Source organism: Microtus pennsylvanicus, chromosome 14 (assembly GCF_037038515.1).
Source record: "Microtus pennsylvanicus isolate mMicPen1 chromosome 14, mMicPen1.hap1, whole genome shotgun sequence".
Lineage (NCBI taxonomy): Eukaryota > Metazoa > Chordata > Mammalia > Rodentia > Cricetidae > Microtus > Microtus pennsylvanicus.
Window position 1 is genome coordinate 52,711,359 of NC_134592.1, and position 19,969 is coordinate 52,731,327.

The following is a 19,969-nucleotide window of genomic DNA, read 5'->3' on the forward strand; positions in this document are numbered from 1 at the left end:
CCACACAACACTGGAATTGCTTTCTGGCCTTTTTCACATTCTCACAGAAAATAGCATACAGCCTATCGATACACACTGGAAAGAATTAGGATCCCCGCACCACCCACTAGCCTGAAACATATGTATTTTCTTTATAATTACTAAATAAACTGTTTTTTTTTTTCTCAAGACATTGTGTTTTCTCTGTGTAGCCCTGGCTGTTCTGGAACTCGCTTAGTAAACCCAGGCTGGCCTTGAACTCAAAGAGATCCTTCTGGCCGGGCCTTTAATCCCAGCACTGGGGAGGCAGAGGCAGGTGGATCTCTGTGAGTTCAAGGCTAGCCTGGTCTACAAGAGCTAGTTCCAGGACAGGCACCAAAACTACAGAGAAACCCTGTCTTGAAAAAAAAACAAACAAACAAAAAAAGAGATCCTTCTGTCTCTACCTCCTGAGTACTGGGATAAAAGGTGTGCACGGCCACTGCTCAACTAGCAAAATTTTTACAGAGAACTTTTTCTGCATTTACTGTTTGTGTGAATACACCTGCGCATTTGCCTGCCACAGTGAATGTGTGCAGGTTAGAAGACAATTTCCCGGGGTGCAAATCCAGATTGTAAGACTTGCTGGCAGGTACCTTTTCTTACCCACTGAGCGATTCCCTGCCTCTTGAATAGAACTTTCAAAGATGATCTTGTCAGTTGTCAAGCTCTTCAAAAATTCAGTACTGCCAACACCACCAAGAAACACCCAGCAAATGGCTGATGTTTTAAGCCTTTTTTTTTCAATATCCATTTGGAAATATATGCAATTAAAATTAAGACATTTAACAGCTTGCTTGCTTGCTTTGGTAGGTAAGTTAAAATTGCTTACCATATGAATTTCAGTTTTAAGTGGATTTTTTCATTGTAAGTACTTCAAAAGAGTGATGCTACAAATGGCTACAGGCTGTCACCTCCACTCTAGTTCTGCTACTATCTGAGACACCACTGGCAGCGGGCTTGAGCCACCAGCAGTTGCTTTAGGAAAGTTACATTTTTTTTTTTTAATGTACATTATGCTTGAGCAGAATTGCAGAGGAAAGCAGAGTGGGGAGCTCAGGTAGAGACTCAGGCTACTACACTGTTGTGGACTAATCTTTCTGTACACTGAAGATGTGTCACTTGGATTGGTTGTAAGAACTTAGCTAAAAAAAGAAGCCTAAGCTCTCAGCCGAGCTTTCCTGCTTAATAATCCTCTGTGTGGTTATTTGGGAGGTGGCAGGTGGGACCGAGACAGACTCGCTACAAATGGAGTCCAACAATGGGCATGTATTTCCCATAGAACAGGAGAAAGCTTTAAAAATGGTTGCAAACACACAAAAGCTGAGCCAAACTTGGCTCATGTGGGCCATGGTACAGTCTCTCTCGGCCACTGCTGCGGGACTGAGCCGCCAGAGCACCATGATTAAGATGCTCGGCAGTTTCAGGTTTTGCTTTTCTTTTGGACAGAAAAGGTTACAGATACACAGTAAATCAGGTTTTCTTTTGGACAGAAAAGGTTACAGATACACAGTAAATCAGGTTCAAATGGGAAAAAAAAAACTCTAAACAGGTTACAGTATGTTTAAAGATGTGTCTAGAAAGTGGGTATAGGCAGTCATAGAAAAAATGGTTTACAAATAAGATAAAGTCTGTAAAGAGACAATAATATGAAAGGAAAAAAAACACACGGAGATGGGAAGCCTAAATCATGTATCACCAATATTGTGTTAATTTTGAATTTTTGAATGCTAGTGAACAGAGAACAACAGCTACGGAGAGACACTGGACTCGCTGAACTAAACCAGCCTAGATATTTTAAGAATGCAAGTCAGAAAATGTATTACTTTGGGGAAGGTTATGCTTTTGTTTCCTTCAAGGTTGATAGAGATCAAGTTTGATCAGGGGAGACCCCCTGAAAATCCTGGCTACAGGCATAAAGAAATAAACCTGGAAAACTACAACACAAGTGATGTATATTTTACCTGCTCAAACATAAAAAAGAAATCATCTTTGCCTGGCTTGTTAGAACACATAGTTTATGCTCATGTTAATGCAGATATGTATGTTATCTTTGAGAGTTTATGTGCATTCAGAGCAGGGTAAGAGACGCCGGTGAAAATGGGTGGCCCAGGTGGTCAGCCCTTCAGAGTGCCTCTGCTAGTTTCCTCAGTTCTGCATCCAAAATAGCTTCAAGGCTACTGGATGAGATGGTCCAGCCTCACAGACTATTCCAGCCAGGACTACAAATAAGCTTTGTACTTTTCCATTGTACAGAGACTGGACAACAAATGTTATGGCTAGTTTTTTCCAGAACTTGACCATTATCTCAATTTTCCCAGGGTTACCCAAAAATGTCATCACCTCCAGACAACAGGAAGCAGTCTAGAGAATATGATACCCACATTCCCAAGAGGTGCAATAGGTAGTTTTTGGTTATTCAGTGGGTTATAGATGTTTGTCATCACTTAGGAGGCTTGGTTACAGATTGTTATTATTGGTCATGGTCAGGGAGAAAACTAAACAAAAGAGGTTAAATTTAAGTATCTCTTTCTAAAGGGAAAAGGGGGGAATATTGAAATGATGAGATAAAAGAGTGGATTGTTGAGTCTACTTTTGTTTTGGGGTTTTTTTTGAGACAGGGTTTCTCTGTGGCTTTGGAGCCTGTCCTGGAACTAGCTCTTGTAGACCAGGCTAGCCTCAAACTCAGAGATCCACCTGCTTCTGCCTCCTAAGCGCTGGGATTAAAGGCGTGTGCCACCATTGCCCGGAAAAAAAAAATTGTAGCCCATGCTGGCCTCGAACTTGTGATCCTCCTGCCCCTGCATCCTTCAGCAAATCCTACTGGCATGCACCATAACCAGCGAGTCTACTTTGGAACAATCACTAGTCTCACGTATTTTATATTGGTATAGGTGTTTGTATATTGATACAAATAAGATTACTTTCGTTGTATTGATATATGCTTCTATTCTTGTTTAAGATAGTGTACCAATGCAGCTCATTTAAAAATGTAAAGTTTTATTACTTAAAAACTATTTTGGATAATAAAGAAATACAAGTTAATAGTCAACTACAACAATCGAACCTAGTCATTTTAGCTGTGTTTTCAGGGTCATACAAAGATATACTTTAAATAGAGATGGTCTTCAAATACTTCAAAGACCTACAGAATATGACATTTAAAATATTTTAATAACCTAAGGCTTTTTATGACAATGGGACACATCTGCTCCTGGCAACACTAATCTACTTCATAAAAGGATGATGGGCATCAAAAAACCTCCATATGGAGTTTGCTTTCATTTGTGGCAAGGTTAGTCACTGGACAAAGAAACTGCCTTTGCCTCAATTGCTGACAGTATGCTTGCTGTCAAAATTGAACAAACAGGACACAAAAGTTTGCTAAATTTTGCCAAGACAAGGTAGGACAATCTGTCAAAATTCCTGCTTCACAGAAAAGTCTATCAGATATTTTAGGCCTCTAGGCCGGAAGTTGGTTGTCCCAACATTATAGAGGAACTTTGGGGTGACTGTTAAGGCAACCAGATGTCTCTATTGTTTCTTACATAATTTCTCTTTCTCCTATTTTAACATTTATTTAGCTTGTTTGTTTCTTAAAGGCAGGGTTTCTGTATCTAGCCCTGGTACTTGCTGTGTACTCAAGAACATGCTGGCCTTGAGTTTACAGAATGTCTTTTTCTTTTTTTCTTTTTTTTTTTAAATATTTATTTATTATGTATACAATATTCAATCTGTGTGTGTTTGCAGACAAGAAGAGGACAGCAGACCTCATTACAGATGGTTGTGAGCCACCATGTGGTTGCCGGGAATTGAACTCAGGACCTTTGGAAGAGCAGGCAATGCTCTTAACCACTGAGCCATCTCTCCAGCCCCAGAATGTCTTTTTCTGCCTCTGCGTGCTAAGAATTTCTCTCTGTCTCTCTCTCATGCGCGAGTGCACACACACACAGAATTTCTCTCTGTCTCTCTCTCTCTCTCATGCGCGAGTGCGCGCACACACACACACAAATTGTTTTTAAATTGCTAAAAGAAAACTAGTTGAAAACAAAACAAAACAAAAAAAAAAGAAAGAAAAAAAACTAGTTGGTGAACCAAGTTTAAAAAAATCTGAAATTCATAGACAATATCCTGGCTTTCTTTAAAATGTAATCCATATTTAAATTTTTGAAGTTTATTAGTTTATTTTGGGCCTGTCATATCTAACTGCAAGAAGTAGGGTACATATTCTGTAAGATGATCACAAAATCATTTACCTTTATCTTATATAACTTCATATGTGCGGATGTTTTGTCTACATTTATGTTTGTGCACCACAAGCATGCCTGATGCATTTTTGGAAGCCAGGATGCTGAGAACCAAACCCAAGTCCTCTGCAAGAGCAGCCAGTATTTTTTTTCTAGAAAGATGGATCCTGTTATATTTTTTAGTTATTTTTATTTATGTACATGTGTTCCATGGAGGCTGGGAGAGAGCACTGGATCCCCTGGAGCTAGAATTATAGACAGTTGTGAGGTTGGACTCAAACCTAGGGCCTGTGCAAGAGCACCCAGTATTTTTAACCCTTAAGCCACTTCTCCAGCCCTGCCAATATTCTTAACCATTGAGCCACCATCTCTCCGGCCTCAAATGCTTTACTTTTGAACCACTGAATTATTGGTACAGGTAAAAAGATCAATTTATGGAACCATGTTTATGTGAACCTGGCTGATTTTACTATTATCAATGCCAAACAAGAGTTTAAATCAATTAAAAATTTATTTGATTAAACATAAAGTTACTTTTACATTTGTCTACAACCATGGTGAACACATTCCTGGTATAAAGACACAGTCTTTTAAGTTTTAAGACATCCCCAACTATAAGATTACATATATAAAACTACCATAATTATGGATGAGGTAATCAAAGTAAAATATACTATCCAGAATAAAATAAAATGGAAATAATTTACTCATAAGATTCATATTTAAATCATCTTTATTTACAAAATACTATCCTGAGAATTATAATTCCATTAAGCTCCAAGTTGAGCAAAAATATAATCATATAAAGTAACAGCCGTTACTTAAACTGAAAATGAGAAGAAAATGACTGTTTGGACCAATATCACAATATCACCATCAGATCTCCGGTGTTTCTGGAGGTTTAGCTGCAGGTTCCTTTGAAGGTGGAGTCAAGTCTGGCCGGAGCTCACTCCTACTTTCAGGATGTGGGGGTGGGGAAAAGAACCCAGCTCGTGGGGGAAGGTAAAGTGGAAAGCCCCTTGGTGGTGGTGGTGGTGCGGACACATTTCTCCCTGTTCAAAGAGATTAGTGAAGCACAGTGTGAGCTGAAACCCTGTACTGCACACCTGCCACACCACGAGCGCCAGCAACTATTCTGATACTCAGACACACACACACCAGAATATCTGATCTCACAAACTAATTCTGACCCTAAAAAATGTACTTCTTCAACTACACAGGATTAATAAAATATCATTAATTTCAGGTATGTTTGTCCAATCTTCGCAGTTACATAGATCTCAATACACTCAAGATTTACTTTTGGTTTTTTAAGATAGGGTTTCCCTGTAGCTTTGGAGCCTGTCCTAAAACTAGCTCTTGTAGACCAGGCTGGCCTTGAACTCACAGAGATCCATCTGCCTCTGCCTCCCTAGTGCTGGGATTAAGGGTGTGTGTCATCACCACCACCTGGCTCAAGATTTACTTTAAAACAGGTTTTCAATGTAGTCAAATTTTTGGTGATTCTGATGGAATATTCTACTAAAAACATTATCTGTAATGCCAAGGACCACCTTAAAACTTACCAAACAATAAACTCAATTGATTTACCTATAACTTTAAAACCAGAGGTGAGATCAGAGAGCAGCTACCCAGGACAACTAAGCTAGTTCCTGTTTAGTACTTGAAAACATGATTTACTATGTAGAAATCTGTGGTTCCAAAAGATAAAGTGTGCTGTAAAAGCAATAAATTGCTTTTATTTTAAAATGTAAGGGAATGGAAGAATTTCAATAAATTTGACAAAATATAATCTTAGATTTTAAATAAATACAATCAGCTGGGACTATTTATGAAAAAGACTAAAATATAAGTAATTATTTTAAACAATGACCACAATAACGTTTTTAGCAAATGAAATAACGTAATTTTAGTCTTAAAACTGCTTGTAAATTCAGGGATTTTCTGAACTATCACAATACAGATAAAATTCAAATTCCGCTAAAGTGGATCAAGGGAAGCCTTGGCTTCCTTTGTGGCTGGACTGTAACCTGTGAGCCATCTAATCCTTTTCTCCTGGTTCTGGTCAGTGTTTATCACAGCAACAGAAAGCAAAGCTGAAGAAAAGCACAGATAAATGTTGACACATATATGAATTTTTTAAAAAGCCGACCTGGGAATAGAGGTGGTGGTAGGCTAGAGAAGTCCCTTGGTGGAAAATAATCTCGAGGCGCTGCATAGATGTTCCCTGGAGGAGGTGGAGGAAAAGGGGGAGCCCTTCTCACGAACTGGCTCCTTGGATCCACTGGAAACAATGGGGCTCTGACTGGAAGAAATGGTGGAGGAACAAAGCCACGGCCAGCTGCTTCACACTCATCAGGGCGAGAAGAATCAGGCACAGTTGAGTTCTGTAACAGATTGACAATCAGCGTCAGTAAAGCGGCTCAGTTCACAGCTCCTTTCCCAGGGGCGCCAGACAGAGAAGAAAGGCGCATATGCAAAAGCCAACCATGACATTGTGGAAGGTGGGAGACCAGGTCAGGTTTCCATACTGGCCTATGAGTCGCTTGTTCACTATCTTTAAGTGTTTATACTAACAACAGAAAATTTTCAGCATAGCTGAATAGTCCACCTACCTCATCCTAAAACACAAGTGCAGTTCAAGCATAGCAATTTTTAGACATTTTAAAAAATAGTTTTATCAAATACACATAAAGGAAAATATTAAGATATTGATGCCAAATCAATGTTATATTTTAAAACTAAAATATTCTAAGATTCAAATAAAATTTCAAGGAAGAAAATCTGAAATTGTGTTCAGCTAGGAAAGAAGCTGTAAAGTCATCTAAAAGTGGGAGCTATCAGGTTTCTTTCTCTTTTTTTTTTCTACTTATTTGACATGTATGGGTGTTTGCCTGCACATATGTCTGCATATCATATACAGTCAGTGTTCTCAATAGATAGCATAAGGGCTTCAGATCCCTTGAGACTGGAGTTAAGAAGGGTTGTGAGCGACCACGGTGCTGGGAATCAAACCCAGGTCCTCTAGGAGAGCAGCCACTGTAAGCCATTTCTCCAGTCCATTCTTGGGTTTTTTGATACAAGATCTTATGTGGCCTACACTGGCTTTGAATTCACAGGCCTCCTGCCTCAGCCTGCCAAAATGCCAGGGTTACATGCATCATCAATACCTGGCTGCAACTTGTATTATTTTCCCACAGGTTACAGCCAGAAATGGAACGTTGTTAATGCTACGTAGGAGTATGGTTTATTAGTATCCTGGAAGTGGAATAGCGCTGTCCTTATTCTACTAAAACCAAGAAACTGGATATAGAGAGACACATGGGTAGAGTTCAACTTTCAGTACTTACACCAGGATCGTCTTTGGTGTCATTTTTACTGGATTCCATTTTTGAGGGTACTGGCCCATCTAGACAGAAAAATCAAACCAGAAAAACTTATGAATTCTCAATTGGTAGACCATTCCCAGATACCAATGACACTGGCATGTTCCACTGCCCTTGCTGGACAGGAGAATAACTTGGCACGAATACAACAGTAGTCCATATTAGGATCAAAAGCAGCCTGGAGGCTGAGGAAACTTCAACAGAACAGACATTCTTCTGCAGTGTCGTCCTAGGCGATCTTGCTGCAGCAGCCTCCTGAGTGCACAACTTGGGAATCAGCACCCCGCTTCCTGTCTTTTCTTTTGCCCCCTTTCCCTCAGTACACAATATATACTTTTATGAAAGTACCCTTAAAAAACATCTCAACAAGGGCACAATGAAAATTTAAGTTGATTTTCTGAATCGTATTCTTTCTTAATGTTACATTCTTTGATAGCTACAGTACAACTTCAGTGGATAGTTGACTGGTAGTTGGAGAGGTCCTGACAAACAGATTAAATCTACTAAATATGAAATGATTAAATGAGATAACTGATTGAGAACATGAACTCAAATTATTTTGCTGATCGTCTTTTACACATACATTGATATTTGCTAACTAATATCCTTGACTGCTAACCAGGATATACGTAAATGGACCGAAAACAATGAGAAGTTAGCTCTGGAACAGAGTAAAGTTTATATCATAGGGAGATAAAGTAAACCCTTACTATGGTACTAAAACTAAGCTTCAACACATGTATTAGATGACATACCTATAATATGAGACAAGAAAGCACTGGAGAGATGGTTCAGTGGTTAAGGTGGTTAAGAGTACTGGCTGCTTTTCCACAGAACCTGTGTTCAATTCCCAACACCCATATAGTAGCTCACAGCTATCTGTAACTCCAGTTCCAGGGGATCTGATGCCCTGTTCTGGCTTCCCCAGGAATCAGGCATGCATGTGATGCACAGAAATAAATGCAGGCAAAACACCCATACATAGAATATAAAAATAAATAAACTGTTTAAAAAAAAGATAATAAGAAATACAAACACAGCCAGGCAGTGGTGGCGCACGCCTTTAATCCCAGCATTCAAGAGGTAGAGGCAGACGGATCTCTGTGAGTTCGACGCCAGCCTGGTCTACAAGAGCTACTTCCAGGACAGACAGAATTACACAGAGAAACCCTGTCTCGAAAAAAGAAGAGAGAGAGAGAGAGACAAACACAGGAAATTTAGGAAAGAAATTTTGTCCTTAAAAGCAATCTGGGGCCAGGCAATGGTGGTACACTCAGGAGGAAGAGACAGATGGACGTCTGTGAGTTCAAGGCCAGTGTGGTATACAGATTAAGTTCCAGGATAGGTTCCAAAACTACACAGAGAAATCCTGTCTCAAACAATTAAGGAAAAAAAAAAGCGCAATCTGGAATAGCAATTATATTAGCCTTTTTTCAATTCCCAATTCTCTACACTATCACAACTATTTAATCACAGGCACATGTATGTTCAAACGCACGCGTGTGTGTGCGCACACACACACATTTTTTTTCTTACCCATTTTATCCAAAGAAGGCATATTATAACTTCTGAGTTCTGCTGGTCCAGAGAGTCTACCGGAATTAGAATAAAATCTATCTTGCTTTTGTAAAGATGGATCAGAATATGGTTGACCTAGAAAATTTTTAGGATATTTTCATTATGGTAAACATAAATCTAGTTTACTTGTGCTTATACTGACTTAAGCATTTCTCTGAATCCAAAAATTAAAGACAAAACCTGTGACCTATGTTTTGTCTTTGGTATTGGTAGGCACTAGTCAACAATTTGAGAAAAGTTAATTACTTTGCGTTTGTATTAAACAGCAAGCATACTTTGATGCATCAGAATTTGAAAGCTTCGCCGGGCGGTGGTGGCGCACGCCTTTAATCCCAGCACTCGGGAAGCAGAGGCAGGCGGATCTCTGTGAGTTCGAGACCAGCCTGGTCTGCAAGAGCTAGTTCCAGGACAGGCTCCAAAACCACAGAGAAACCCTGTCTCGAAAAACCAAAAAAAAAAAAAAAAGAATTTGAAAGCTTCGATTACAGCATAGATATAAGCTAAATCTACAGATAGAATGCAAAAACAAGACACCTTAGGATATGTGAAAACAGAATTCAGTTAAGTTCATTTCACCTTCAAATTAATAACAGCACCTAAAGGAAACCACATCAACATGTCAGGGAAAATGCTGAGAAGAGCCTGCCAGCAAGAAGGAAAAGCAGAGCAGAAAATCTGGCCAACAATTACATCTCTCACCATGGCAGAGAGTAAGCCAGAAACCATGTGTGGTCGGATTTTCTGTAGCTTCAGAATTTGGGGTTTAGTCCACACTGAAGGAAAGATCCGGCTCAACAGGAAGCTAAGGCTCGGCTCAGATGAAGGACCGCAGCACAAACACAGGTTTGGACGCGAACTCGAAAGCTAAGGCTTCTGCAGCCACCCTCATTTAGAATAACAAAATGAGGACTCGTAATTCTTTGTGGAACTTAACGAAGTGGTGATGTCAGACTTTATGAGGTATAGCATGAACAGATTAACTCCAAAGAGAGACAAAGAGGGTGAACTGTGTGGCTTCCGATGCATATCTTGGTAGTTTTATGCAAACCTGACAGAGCTAGATAGGAAGGAACCTCAATTGAGAAAACACCTTCAAAAGATCGGGCTGAAGGCATTTCTTAATTAGTGATTAGTTGGGGGGGGGGGGGAGCAGCCCCTGGTGGATGGTGCTATCCTTGGGCTGGTAGTCTTGGGTCCGATAAGAAAGCAAGCTGAGCAAGCCATGGGGAGCAAGCCAGTAAGCAGCCCTCCTCCATGGCCTCTGATCAGCCCCTCTCCAGGTCCCTGCACTGCTTGAATTCCTATCCCAACTTTCTTCAGTGATGGACTACAATGTCGAAGTATAAGTCAAATAAATCCTTTCCTTAACAAGTTGCTCTTGGTCATGGTGTTTTGTCACATCAACAGTAACCTTACTGCCCTACTACAGACAGCAGCAAACAGTGCTAAATTGCCTTCATGGCCTCACTAGGTGAACTCTCGTGAACTCAGTAATGGCTGTCTCTCCTCATCTGATTTAAGCTCATGGGAGTCCCCTGAAACATCTCTCCTCCACAAAGCCAAGGAAACCACCTAGAAGAAACAGAAGGACATCTAATGAGCTCCCAGGAGGAAGGACGTGACTAAGGAAAGTTCCAAAACTTCGGAATGGAAGGCTCATTTAACCACCTTTCAGATCTTAGCAAAGAGCTGTCTCAAAGGACCAGAACTAGTCCCGTATAGCAGAGGGTTAAGAGAAAGCCTTCTATCTAAAACAGACTGCCCCCTTTTTCTTCAAACGTGGGATTAATTAAACATAAGGATGAAATGGAGAAACTCATCCTTAACCAGGTCTCAAGATGCCCCATTAGTATTTTGCTTCTAATGTTCACCAAAATATCAGAAACTCAGAGTTTATTCTTTCACAAAACGTATACATTTTGCCCTCCACTGTCAAAAAGTAAGCTGTTCCTTAGATCCAGGGCCTAACAGACAGCAGGAGCTAAGCAGTGCAATGCATGCTGTCAGCGTGGAATGGCTCTACAGAAATCAGTAAATATAGTGTGTATGTGTGTGCATATGCCATGGCATAAATGAGCAGGTTCAAAAGATGGCCTTCAGGAGTCAGCTTTTCCTCCCACCATGTGGGTTCTGAAGACTGAACCAATGCAAGTGTCCTTTCTTCCTGAGCCATCTCACTGACCATGTGGTTGGTGGTTTTGGTTTTCTTTTTGTTTGTTTGTTTTTGAGAACATGTCACCATTAAAAGGGGCCTGGCACAACTGTCCCTTCCCTGTGAATGCCCGACTAGAGTTTATCTGAGGTGCTTCTGTGACGAGACCATTGACTATTAAATGTCACATTATATTCACTGATTTCTATCACCACAAGACAAGGCTGTCCACTTTCTGCATATCTAGTCAATATTGTACCTGAAGTTCTAGATAGAGCAATAAGACAATTAAAGGAAATCAAGGAAATACAAATTGGAAAAGAAAAAGTCAAAGTATCAAAAATTCTACCAGGAAACTCCTACAGCTAATAAACACCTTAAATAAAGTGGATGGATACAAGATTAACTCAAAAGAAAAAAAGAATGAAATAAAAAAAAGAAATCAATAACCCTCTTATATACGAACAAAAAATGGGCTGAGAAAGAAATCAGGGAAATAACACCCTTCACAGTAGCCACAAATAATGTAACATATCTTGGAGTAACTCTAGCCAAGGAAGCGAAAGACGTGTATGACAAGAATTTCAAGTCTTTGAAGAAACTGAGAAGATACCAGAAGACAGTAACATCTCCCATGCTCATGATCAGTAGGATTAATGTAAAAATGGTCATCTTACTAACAGTAATTTACAGATTCAATGAAATCTTCATCAAAATCCTAATACAATTCTTTATAGACCTTGAAAGAACAATACTCAATTTCACATGGAAAAACAAAAGACTCAGGGTAGCTAAAGCAATCCTGTACAGTAAAAGAATCTCCGGAGGTATCACCACCCCTGATTTCAAGCTGTACTACAGAATTATAATAATAAACTAAGACACCAACCAAATGGGGCTGGAGAGATGGCTCAGTAGTTATGAGCACTGACTACTCTTCCAGAGGACCTGGGTTCAATTCCCAGCACCCACATGGCAGCTCATTAACTGTCTGAATTCCAGTTCAAGGGGACTGGCATCCTCAACAGACATACATGCAGGCAAAATGCCAATGCAAATAAAAATAAATCTAAAAGAGAGAGACACACCAACCAATGACTGGTCCAGCTTGAGACCCATGGCAGAAGAGGGACCACCCCTGACACTATCTGGAGAGCCAGGATCCAGAGGCTGGATAGCCCAGAGATCTACGATAGTACCTAGGATAGAATCAAACACAACCAGCAGGAAAAAAGTCAATGAAATGATTCCTAATGATATTCTGCTGTACTCATAGACTAGAGCATAGCATAGTCATCATCAGAGAGGCTTCACCCAGCAACCTATGGGAGCAGATGCAGAGACCTACAGCCAAACAGTAGGTGGAGCTCGGAAATTCTGCGGAAGAGGGGAGGGAAGGAAGGAATGTAGGAGCCAGAAGGGTCAAGGACATCACACACAAACTCACAGAATCAACTAACCAGGGCTCACAGGGGCTCACAGAGACTGAATGGACGATCAGGAAGCCTGTATGTTCTTGTGGAACTCTTAACAGTGGGAGTGGGATGTCTCTGACTCTTTCGTCTACTTTTGGGACCCTTTTCTTCCTACTGGGTGGCCTTGACCAGCCTTAATATGGGGGGGGGGGGGGGTGCCTAATCTTAGTGTAATTTATATTCCCTGTTTGGTTGATAGCCCTGGGAGGCCTGCCCTTTTCTGAATGGAGGAGGAATGGATCTGGGGAAGAGGAAAGGTATGAAGGATCTGGGAGGAGAGCAAGCAGGGGAAACTGTAATTGGTATGTAATTTATGAAAGAAGCATAAATAAAAAAAGCAGTAGTTGTATTCTAAATTCAACCAGCCACAACCAGTGTGAGAAAACCTCAGGAAACAGCTGTGACAAGCTTGACAGCACATGCAGCAAGAGGCTCAGCTCAGGACCTGAGTGGGAGAAAATCGGCCCCTGGTGCGCACAGCTTGCTGTACGCGGCTGCAGTCTGAGAACCTGAAGCTCCGGGACTATACCTGGCATCCACAGACACATCCTCCTGTGGTGGTTTGGATAGGAATGGCCCCCAGAGACTCATATATTTGAATGCTTGGCCATAGGGAGTGGCGCTTTTAGGATGCATGGCCTTGTTGGTGTCATGGTGGGAGGGAGCTTTGAGGTCTCTCTCCTATGCTCAAGCTACTCCCAGTGTGGCACACAGTCTCCTGTTGCCTGCAGATCAAGATATAAAACTCTCACCTCCTTCTCCAACACCCTGTCTACCTGCATGCCACCACACTTCCTGCCACATAAAGGATGAACTAAAGCTCTGAAACTAAGCCAGCCCCAATTAAATCTTTTCCTTTATAAGAGATGCCGTGGTCATGGTATCTCTTCACGGCAATAGAAACCCCAACTAGGACATCTCTCTACAGGCAAGCCACACCTGGGAAATTTAGAAAGTAGAAGGCAGGTCCCGCACCTCTACATTCCCCGCACTCCCAAGTAGGAGACACCTGCCAGCCAGAAACATGGTCACTCCAGGGAGGATGAGCTGGGCAGTCTCAAGAAAGGTGGAAGAACCTGCTCAGGATGCAGGAGGATTGTTCAGAGTTCAAGCAGCAGTGACAAAGAATTTTAACAATTATATTTGTAAACACACACATTTTTTTAACCCCTCAAAAGATGCGTAATTAAATTCTGGGTAAGAAATGCTTGCTAAGATGACAATGGAAATTTTTACTGCTGTAGTTCTACATCCCTACATTGTTCAGATTTTCAAAAATAAGCATGTATTATTTGTAGAAGCAGTAATAACAATTGGGAAAACTTCCTATAATGTGAACAGTCACCTCATAATACTCTTTTTTCTAAACAGTATCACAATTTTTACAATAGAGAACACATATGGTCCTCTTTCCATCACTGTATCCCAAACACAAGATGTTTTGCAATTTTGAACAGTGACGTTGTCTTCACACACCTGGTGGAGGGGCCATCACCCTTCGGCCGTGTTCCCACGGAGGTGACAGGGAACTGTCAGAAGGTGCTCTGGGGGCATCATATACCCTGTCATAGTTTGAATCTCCTCTTTCAATATTCATCTGATGGTCCAGAAAATTCTCAGGGCCTCGTGAGCCTAATTAAAGAAAACCCAGATCTGTATTATCTCAAAAAGTGTCACAAAAGACCACTGTCAAAATCAATGCTTTTTCAAAAGTTAATACAAATTCAAACAAAGCTTCCCTGAAATACATTTGATTATGATTCTATCAAAACCATTTCCAAGAAGTGGGAAATAATTTTGCAATGTGTATAAACAAATACTTGCTTGCAGGCTAGAAAAATAGATTAGAGATTAGAGTATTTGCTTAATTAACAGATGGCTCTGAGATCAACCCACAGCACAAAATAAATAAATATCCAACAACACTTGCCTATAAATCCATCCTTAAGGATTACCACAATCATTATTTTATAATTACAGCTATAATTATAGCTAATAAATACTAAGTCAGAAAAACACGGTATAGAAGAAAGAAAACTGTAAAGACTTATACTAAACAAAACTATAAGATAAATAAAAGATAAGGTTTTTGTTGCTTAGGCATGATTTCTGCCAATCATCATGGAGGCTGCACTACTGTATCAACGACCTACTACTAATCAAGTAGCTCCAGACAACAAGAACTCTATGAATGTAGTAATAACAATGATTATATATTCTGGTAAATCCCCACATCTTTCCTCCGCATCAGTTCATGAGAAGAAGGCTGGGAAGGGAGAATGCTCAGGAGTCCACAGGCCTTCGTGAGAGAGTCAAACATTCTCCTCATCACTTGCCACCAGGACCAAAGACACAGGCAGCCGAGGGACTAGCAGGTGGACGTGCAAGCCTGAAAACACGAACGCTCACAGGGTTTAAGAACTAGATGTTTACAATTCACTCAATAAAAATAAATTTCTTTCCTCCTACACAATATTATTCAAGCTTTCAAATTTCAAGATAATAAGAGGAAGGAGAAGGAGCCGCTCTGCCCTTTCACTGCTCATAGGAAACTTGGTCCCAATAAAGCTTTTAGATCTGTTGGTAACTTACCAAGAATTTCTGTAGCTTTTTAATAGACAGGAAACAACCTTGCAAATAATCTGAACACACTGTCACTTAAAAGCAATTAAAGAGAAGAGGAAAGTACATAAACAGGAAAGGAGAAAGGAAAGGTAATTTCTGTGATAATTTCAGACATTCATTGGACTACAAGCAATCCTTGACTTATGCAATTCAAGTTCCAGTGAGTTTGCTTAGCCAAATAAACACTATTTCTAAGGTACTGTGTTCAGCTATGGATAGCTACTACCCATGTGTGCTGTGCAAAATTGACTTTGTCTTAATGAACATTCTTCCTTTAATGAAATGTGATAAAAAATGTACAGAATCAGAAATCACAAAGCGCAATGGCAAATACTTGTGGCTGGCCGTAATTGCATTTATATTGGTATGTAACATGATATGACATACATTTCTTACTATAAGTCCAAGTGTAAAAGGTGGTGGCAAGGGGATTGGCTGATAGCACTAAGCCCAAATCTTAAGCAGACATGTAAATTTAAACACTTAACCCTTTCTGGAGTGTTCCATACAACCCCCTAGGACTCCGTGTCTGGCATAGTTACTTTCCCCATAACTTTCTAGTTCAAAACCAACACAAGCAAAGCTCTTTCTGAGGTGAAGCAGGCTGGCAGGTGTGGACACAGTTCCGCATGGAGCAAACGAGGACAAGAAGATAACAAGAGGAAACAGACTGAGCTCCCCTCCACCTCAGGACCTAGTACTGGGCACCTGGGAACCTGATATTCTCACAAAGAACAGAATTTTATTTATTTATTTTTTTTAAATATTTATTTATTATGTATACAATATTCTGTCTGTGTGTATGCCTGCAGGCCAGAAGAGGGCACCAGACCCCATTACAGATGGTTGTGAGCCACCATGTGGTTGCCAGGAATTGAACTCAGGACCTTTGGAAGAGCAGGCAATGCTCTTAACCTCTGAGCCATCTCTCCAGCCCCCCAGAACAGAATTTTAGATGATTTACAATGGCCTTAGGTTTAGCTGAAGAACACAGTTTGCCTGAGAGACTCTAGAGTAAGTAGACTCAAGTGTAAAATATTGATGTTTGGTTTATTTTGCTGGGGTTTTTGTTTTATTTTTAACATTTTTTTTTTAGCTTTTATGTGCATTAATGTTTTGCCACGGGAAATTTCAAGACCCCTGGAACTGGAGTTACAGACAGCTGTGAGCTGCCATGTGAGTGCTGGGAGTCGAACCTGGGTCCTCTGGAAGAGCAGTCAGCACTCTTCACGGCTGAGCCATCCAGCCAGCCCTAGTTTGCTGGGGTTTTTTGAGTCTCACTTGTTCCTGACACACATTTAGTTTGTTATATCGCTTACATAAATGGTTAGACATTTCATTAGCAGGTCCTGTACTTAATACAGCTACGGAAATACAGAAACAGCAAGGTAAGTACGGGAGCAATGCAGGCAACCCCGGCATAGTATCTCAAAGCGTCAGCAAGAGTTAGGATTCCTGAAAAGGCCCCATGTAAACTCCGCCTAGAAGAGCACTCTGACCTTCATGATTAAAAAGGGGGGATAGGGACTTTCATGTTATGATTTACTATTTTTTTTAAAAAGTTACTGAATTAAATATATACATATAAAAGTCTACAGTCTGATCCTATTTCATCAAAATGCATTTTATGCTGGTTATACTGCTCTATCTTACATATTCTTTAAAAGGTTTTATGTAGTATAATATAATTTTGAAACATAAACATTGATTCCTCATTATCCAATATAGGCTGAGTACTCCTTACTGGAAATACACGGTGCCATAAGTGTTTGTAATTTTAAATGTGTGTGTGCACGTGTGCACATGCGCACACATGCTTATAGACCTTAAGGATGGAACATCAAGAATCCAAAATCTGCAATATGAAATGCTTCAAAATTCACAACTTTTTGAGTGTTACAGCCAAAGTGTCTGCCATTCAGAGCACTCAGGATTTCTGAGTTTTCAGAACTGGGATAGCCACCTGCCTTAACCTGTACACAAGAGAAAAACATCAGAAGAGTGTACTGTGGAGAGTTTTTCTTTGTTTTTGAGGCAGAATCTTACTATGCAGCTCTGAATGGCCTAGAACTCACTATGAAGACCAGGCTGGCCTCAAACTCACAGAGGTCCTCCTGCTTCTGCCTCCCGACTGCTGAAATTAAAGGTGTGAGCCACCATATCTGGCCCAAGATTCTTTACCCAGTTAAAAAAATAAAATCTATGATAAGTGCAAGGAACGCTTGTACTTCCCAAATGTCTAGTCACAGATTATTTTAAAGGTAAGTTGAGATGAAAATGTAAAGGAAGGAAGAAATTTAGAGTAATAAAAAGGTTTAAACCATATACCTCTTCCTCCTCCCCCAGGAAGTGAAGGTGAGAGTCTGAGTGGACCCTCCAACAACGTTGGAGGAGAGAGAAAAGCTCTCGTTTCAGATGAAGGTCGGCCCAATGGTGAGGGACCAAATGGGGAGTGCTCTGGAATAATTAAAACAGCAGATGTCAATGCATACAAGTGAGCTGTACCATAAAGTCAGAATCCATTCAACAGCTGTCATCGGGTCATCCTATGTCAGCTTGTCTCGTCTGTGCCCTCAAGACTACACAGATTTAAATAGACATTTAGTCAATTAAAATCATACAGTTGTATATATGAATACCTTGAATTCTGTCGGCTTTACACCTGTATACAGTGTTCTGACTTTTTTTAAGATTTTACTTCATTTATGTGTGTCTATGTGTGGGGTTTTTACATGTAAGCAAGCAGCAATGGCCTAAAAGGCCAGAGGCATTGGATTCCCTAGAGCTGAAGATTACAGGAATCATGAGCTACTCAATATGGATGCTGAGGGTCCTCTGCAAGAGCAGTATGTGCTCTTAACAGCTGATCCACCTCTTCAGCCCTGAGAGAGTTCTGATTTTTTAAAACATGAAGGTAGTAAGGTCTGTGTTAAATGTCACTTAATTTTATCTGTGCAATGCTAAGGGCAGGCTACAAGCTCTAGAAAAATTTTAAGTGGTTAAATAAACACAAGTCAAGACATGTTGTATATAAAAACCAATCAACAAACAAAAGAACCACAAACAAAACAAAACCATTAGTTACTGTAAGTAACCACACAAGCTAAACAAAGGATGCTGGCGATGCTTAGGAGTTACTGAAAGATTTAGGGAGCATGAAGTTGGCTTCCTTTTTTCGTTTGCTCATTTTTTATGTTGCTGTTTTATTTTGTTTTTTGAAACGGTATCATATAGCACTAGCTGGCCTCAACTGGATATGTATACCTGACTGGTCTTTAAACTCACAACGATTAGCCTGTCCTTGACTCAGACTAGGATTAAAGGTGTCTGCCACTATGCACAGATGATGTGAGAATTTGGTGACCGCATACTTCCCGCTATTTCAACCAGGAAGGTTTACAACATGGAAGCTTGATTCAAATCAGAGTCAGACAGTTCATGTTCAACCATGAAATGTTTCATTAAGTCTTTTTTTTTTTTTTTTTGGTTTTTTTTGGAACAAAGTTTCTCTTTATATAGTCTTGGCTCTCCTGGAACTTGCTCTGTAGGCAGACTTGCTCTGTAGGCAGGCAAGATCTGCCTGCCTCTGCCACCGAGTGCTGGGATTAAAGGTGTGCACTACCACTGCCCAGCTAAAAGTCAGATTTTGAAAAGGAAGTAAATACATAAAATACTCTGAAGAATCAGAAATTACTTTTGAATTTTACAAGTTCAAGTCTCAGATATTATCACTCATCCAATAAATTTGTCTGTAATCCAGATAACCAAGAGCCCTGCCATTTTACAAACGTAATCATTCTCGAATTGCGACTACGCTTCCAAAGGTAAAAATTCAGCATCAAGAAAGAACTTAAACACCAGGGAATTCACATTTGAGTAAGTCTTATAAAGTGTGTACCTGTCACACCCAAAGGGTTTACAAAAAGATTAAAGCATGGTTTACCCTCCCATAGAATCCTGATTTGAATTTAAACAAAAATTCTGCCTATATACCTGGCACACTTCAAGCTTTGCTACTACTTGATTGAAGTCAAGGATCTGATATTTTAAAATGTAAGACACATTTACATTTAATGAAAGTTGACTCTCAAAAATAATTTCCTGAATTCCAGAGGTTATTAAAGATAGATTCTACCTACCAAGATTTCATTTCATAACTACAGTACCTTAATTCCACTTCAACTAACATCACTCTGAAAATGTTTAGCTGTTTGGAGAACATTAAAATGTTCAGTAATGAGTCTGCAGAGGGCTAACTGCACCTTTGAGGGCTAACCTCCCTGGGACGATTAGAATCATCAGCTGCGAACTACGTCTGTCCTAACTAAGAATTTGAGTAGCCGTGTTATGTTAATTCTCACTTATTCAAGCAAATTTCAAAGTATTGTTAATAAGTAAATAGTCACTGCGATTCCGCTTAAGTACTTCCCATTCACTCTCCCAGAGTCAGCTACCGGTACCTTATTAAGAGCATTGGGCAGCTCAAGG

General features: G+C 40.2%; 1 protein-coding gene across 15 annotated transcripts in view; it reads right to left on the bottom strand.

Annotated features, from left to right (window-relative positions):
* Positions 1–4,980: 4,980 nt before the first annotated feature.
* The window catches only part of Mia2 (MIA SH3 domain ER export factor 2), a 70,886-nt gene continuing 55,897 nt past the window's right edge, over positions 4,981–19,969 (bottom strand). For 9 of the 15 annotated variants that reach the window (XM_075948363.1, XM_075948362.1, XM_075948361.1 and 6 more), the window contains 6 exons: positions 17,810–17,938; positions 14,333–14,488; positions 9,188–9,304; positions 7,616–7,674; positions 6,418–6,652; positions 4,981–5,317 (listed from right to left, as the gene is read on the bottom strand). In XM_075948363.1, the coding sequence (XP_075804478.1) occupies positions 5,142–5,317; positions 6,418–6,652; positions 7,616–7,674; positions 9,188–9,304; positions 14,333–14,488; positions 17,810–17,938 (872 nt within the window). In that variant the 3' untranslated portion in view covers positions 4,981–5,141. Of the gene's footprint in view, positions 5,318–6,417; positions 6,653–7,615; positions 7,675–9,187; positions 9,305–14,332; positions 14,489–17,809; positions 17,939–19,969 lie in introns of those variants that run through there. The other 6 variants (XM_075948366.1, XM_075948365.1, XM_075948364.1 and 3 more) reach the window with 2 other exon arrangements.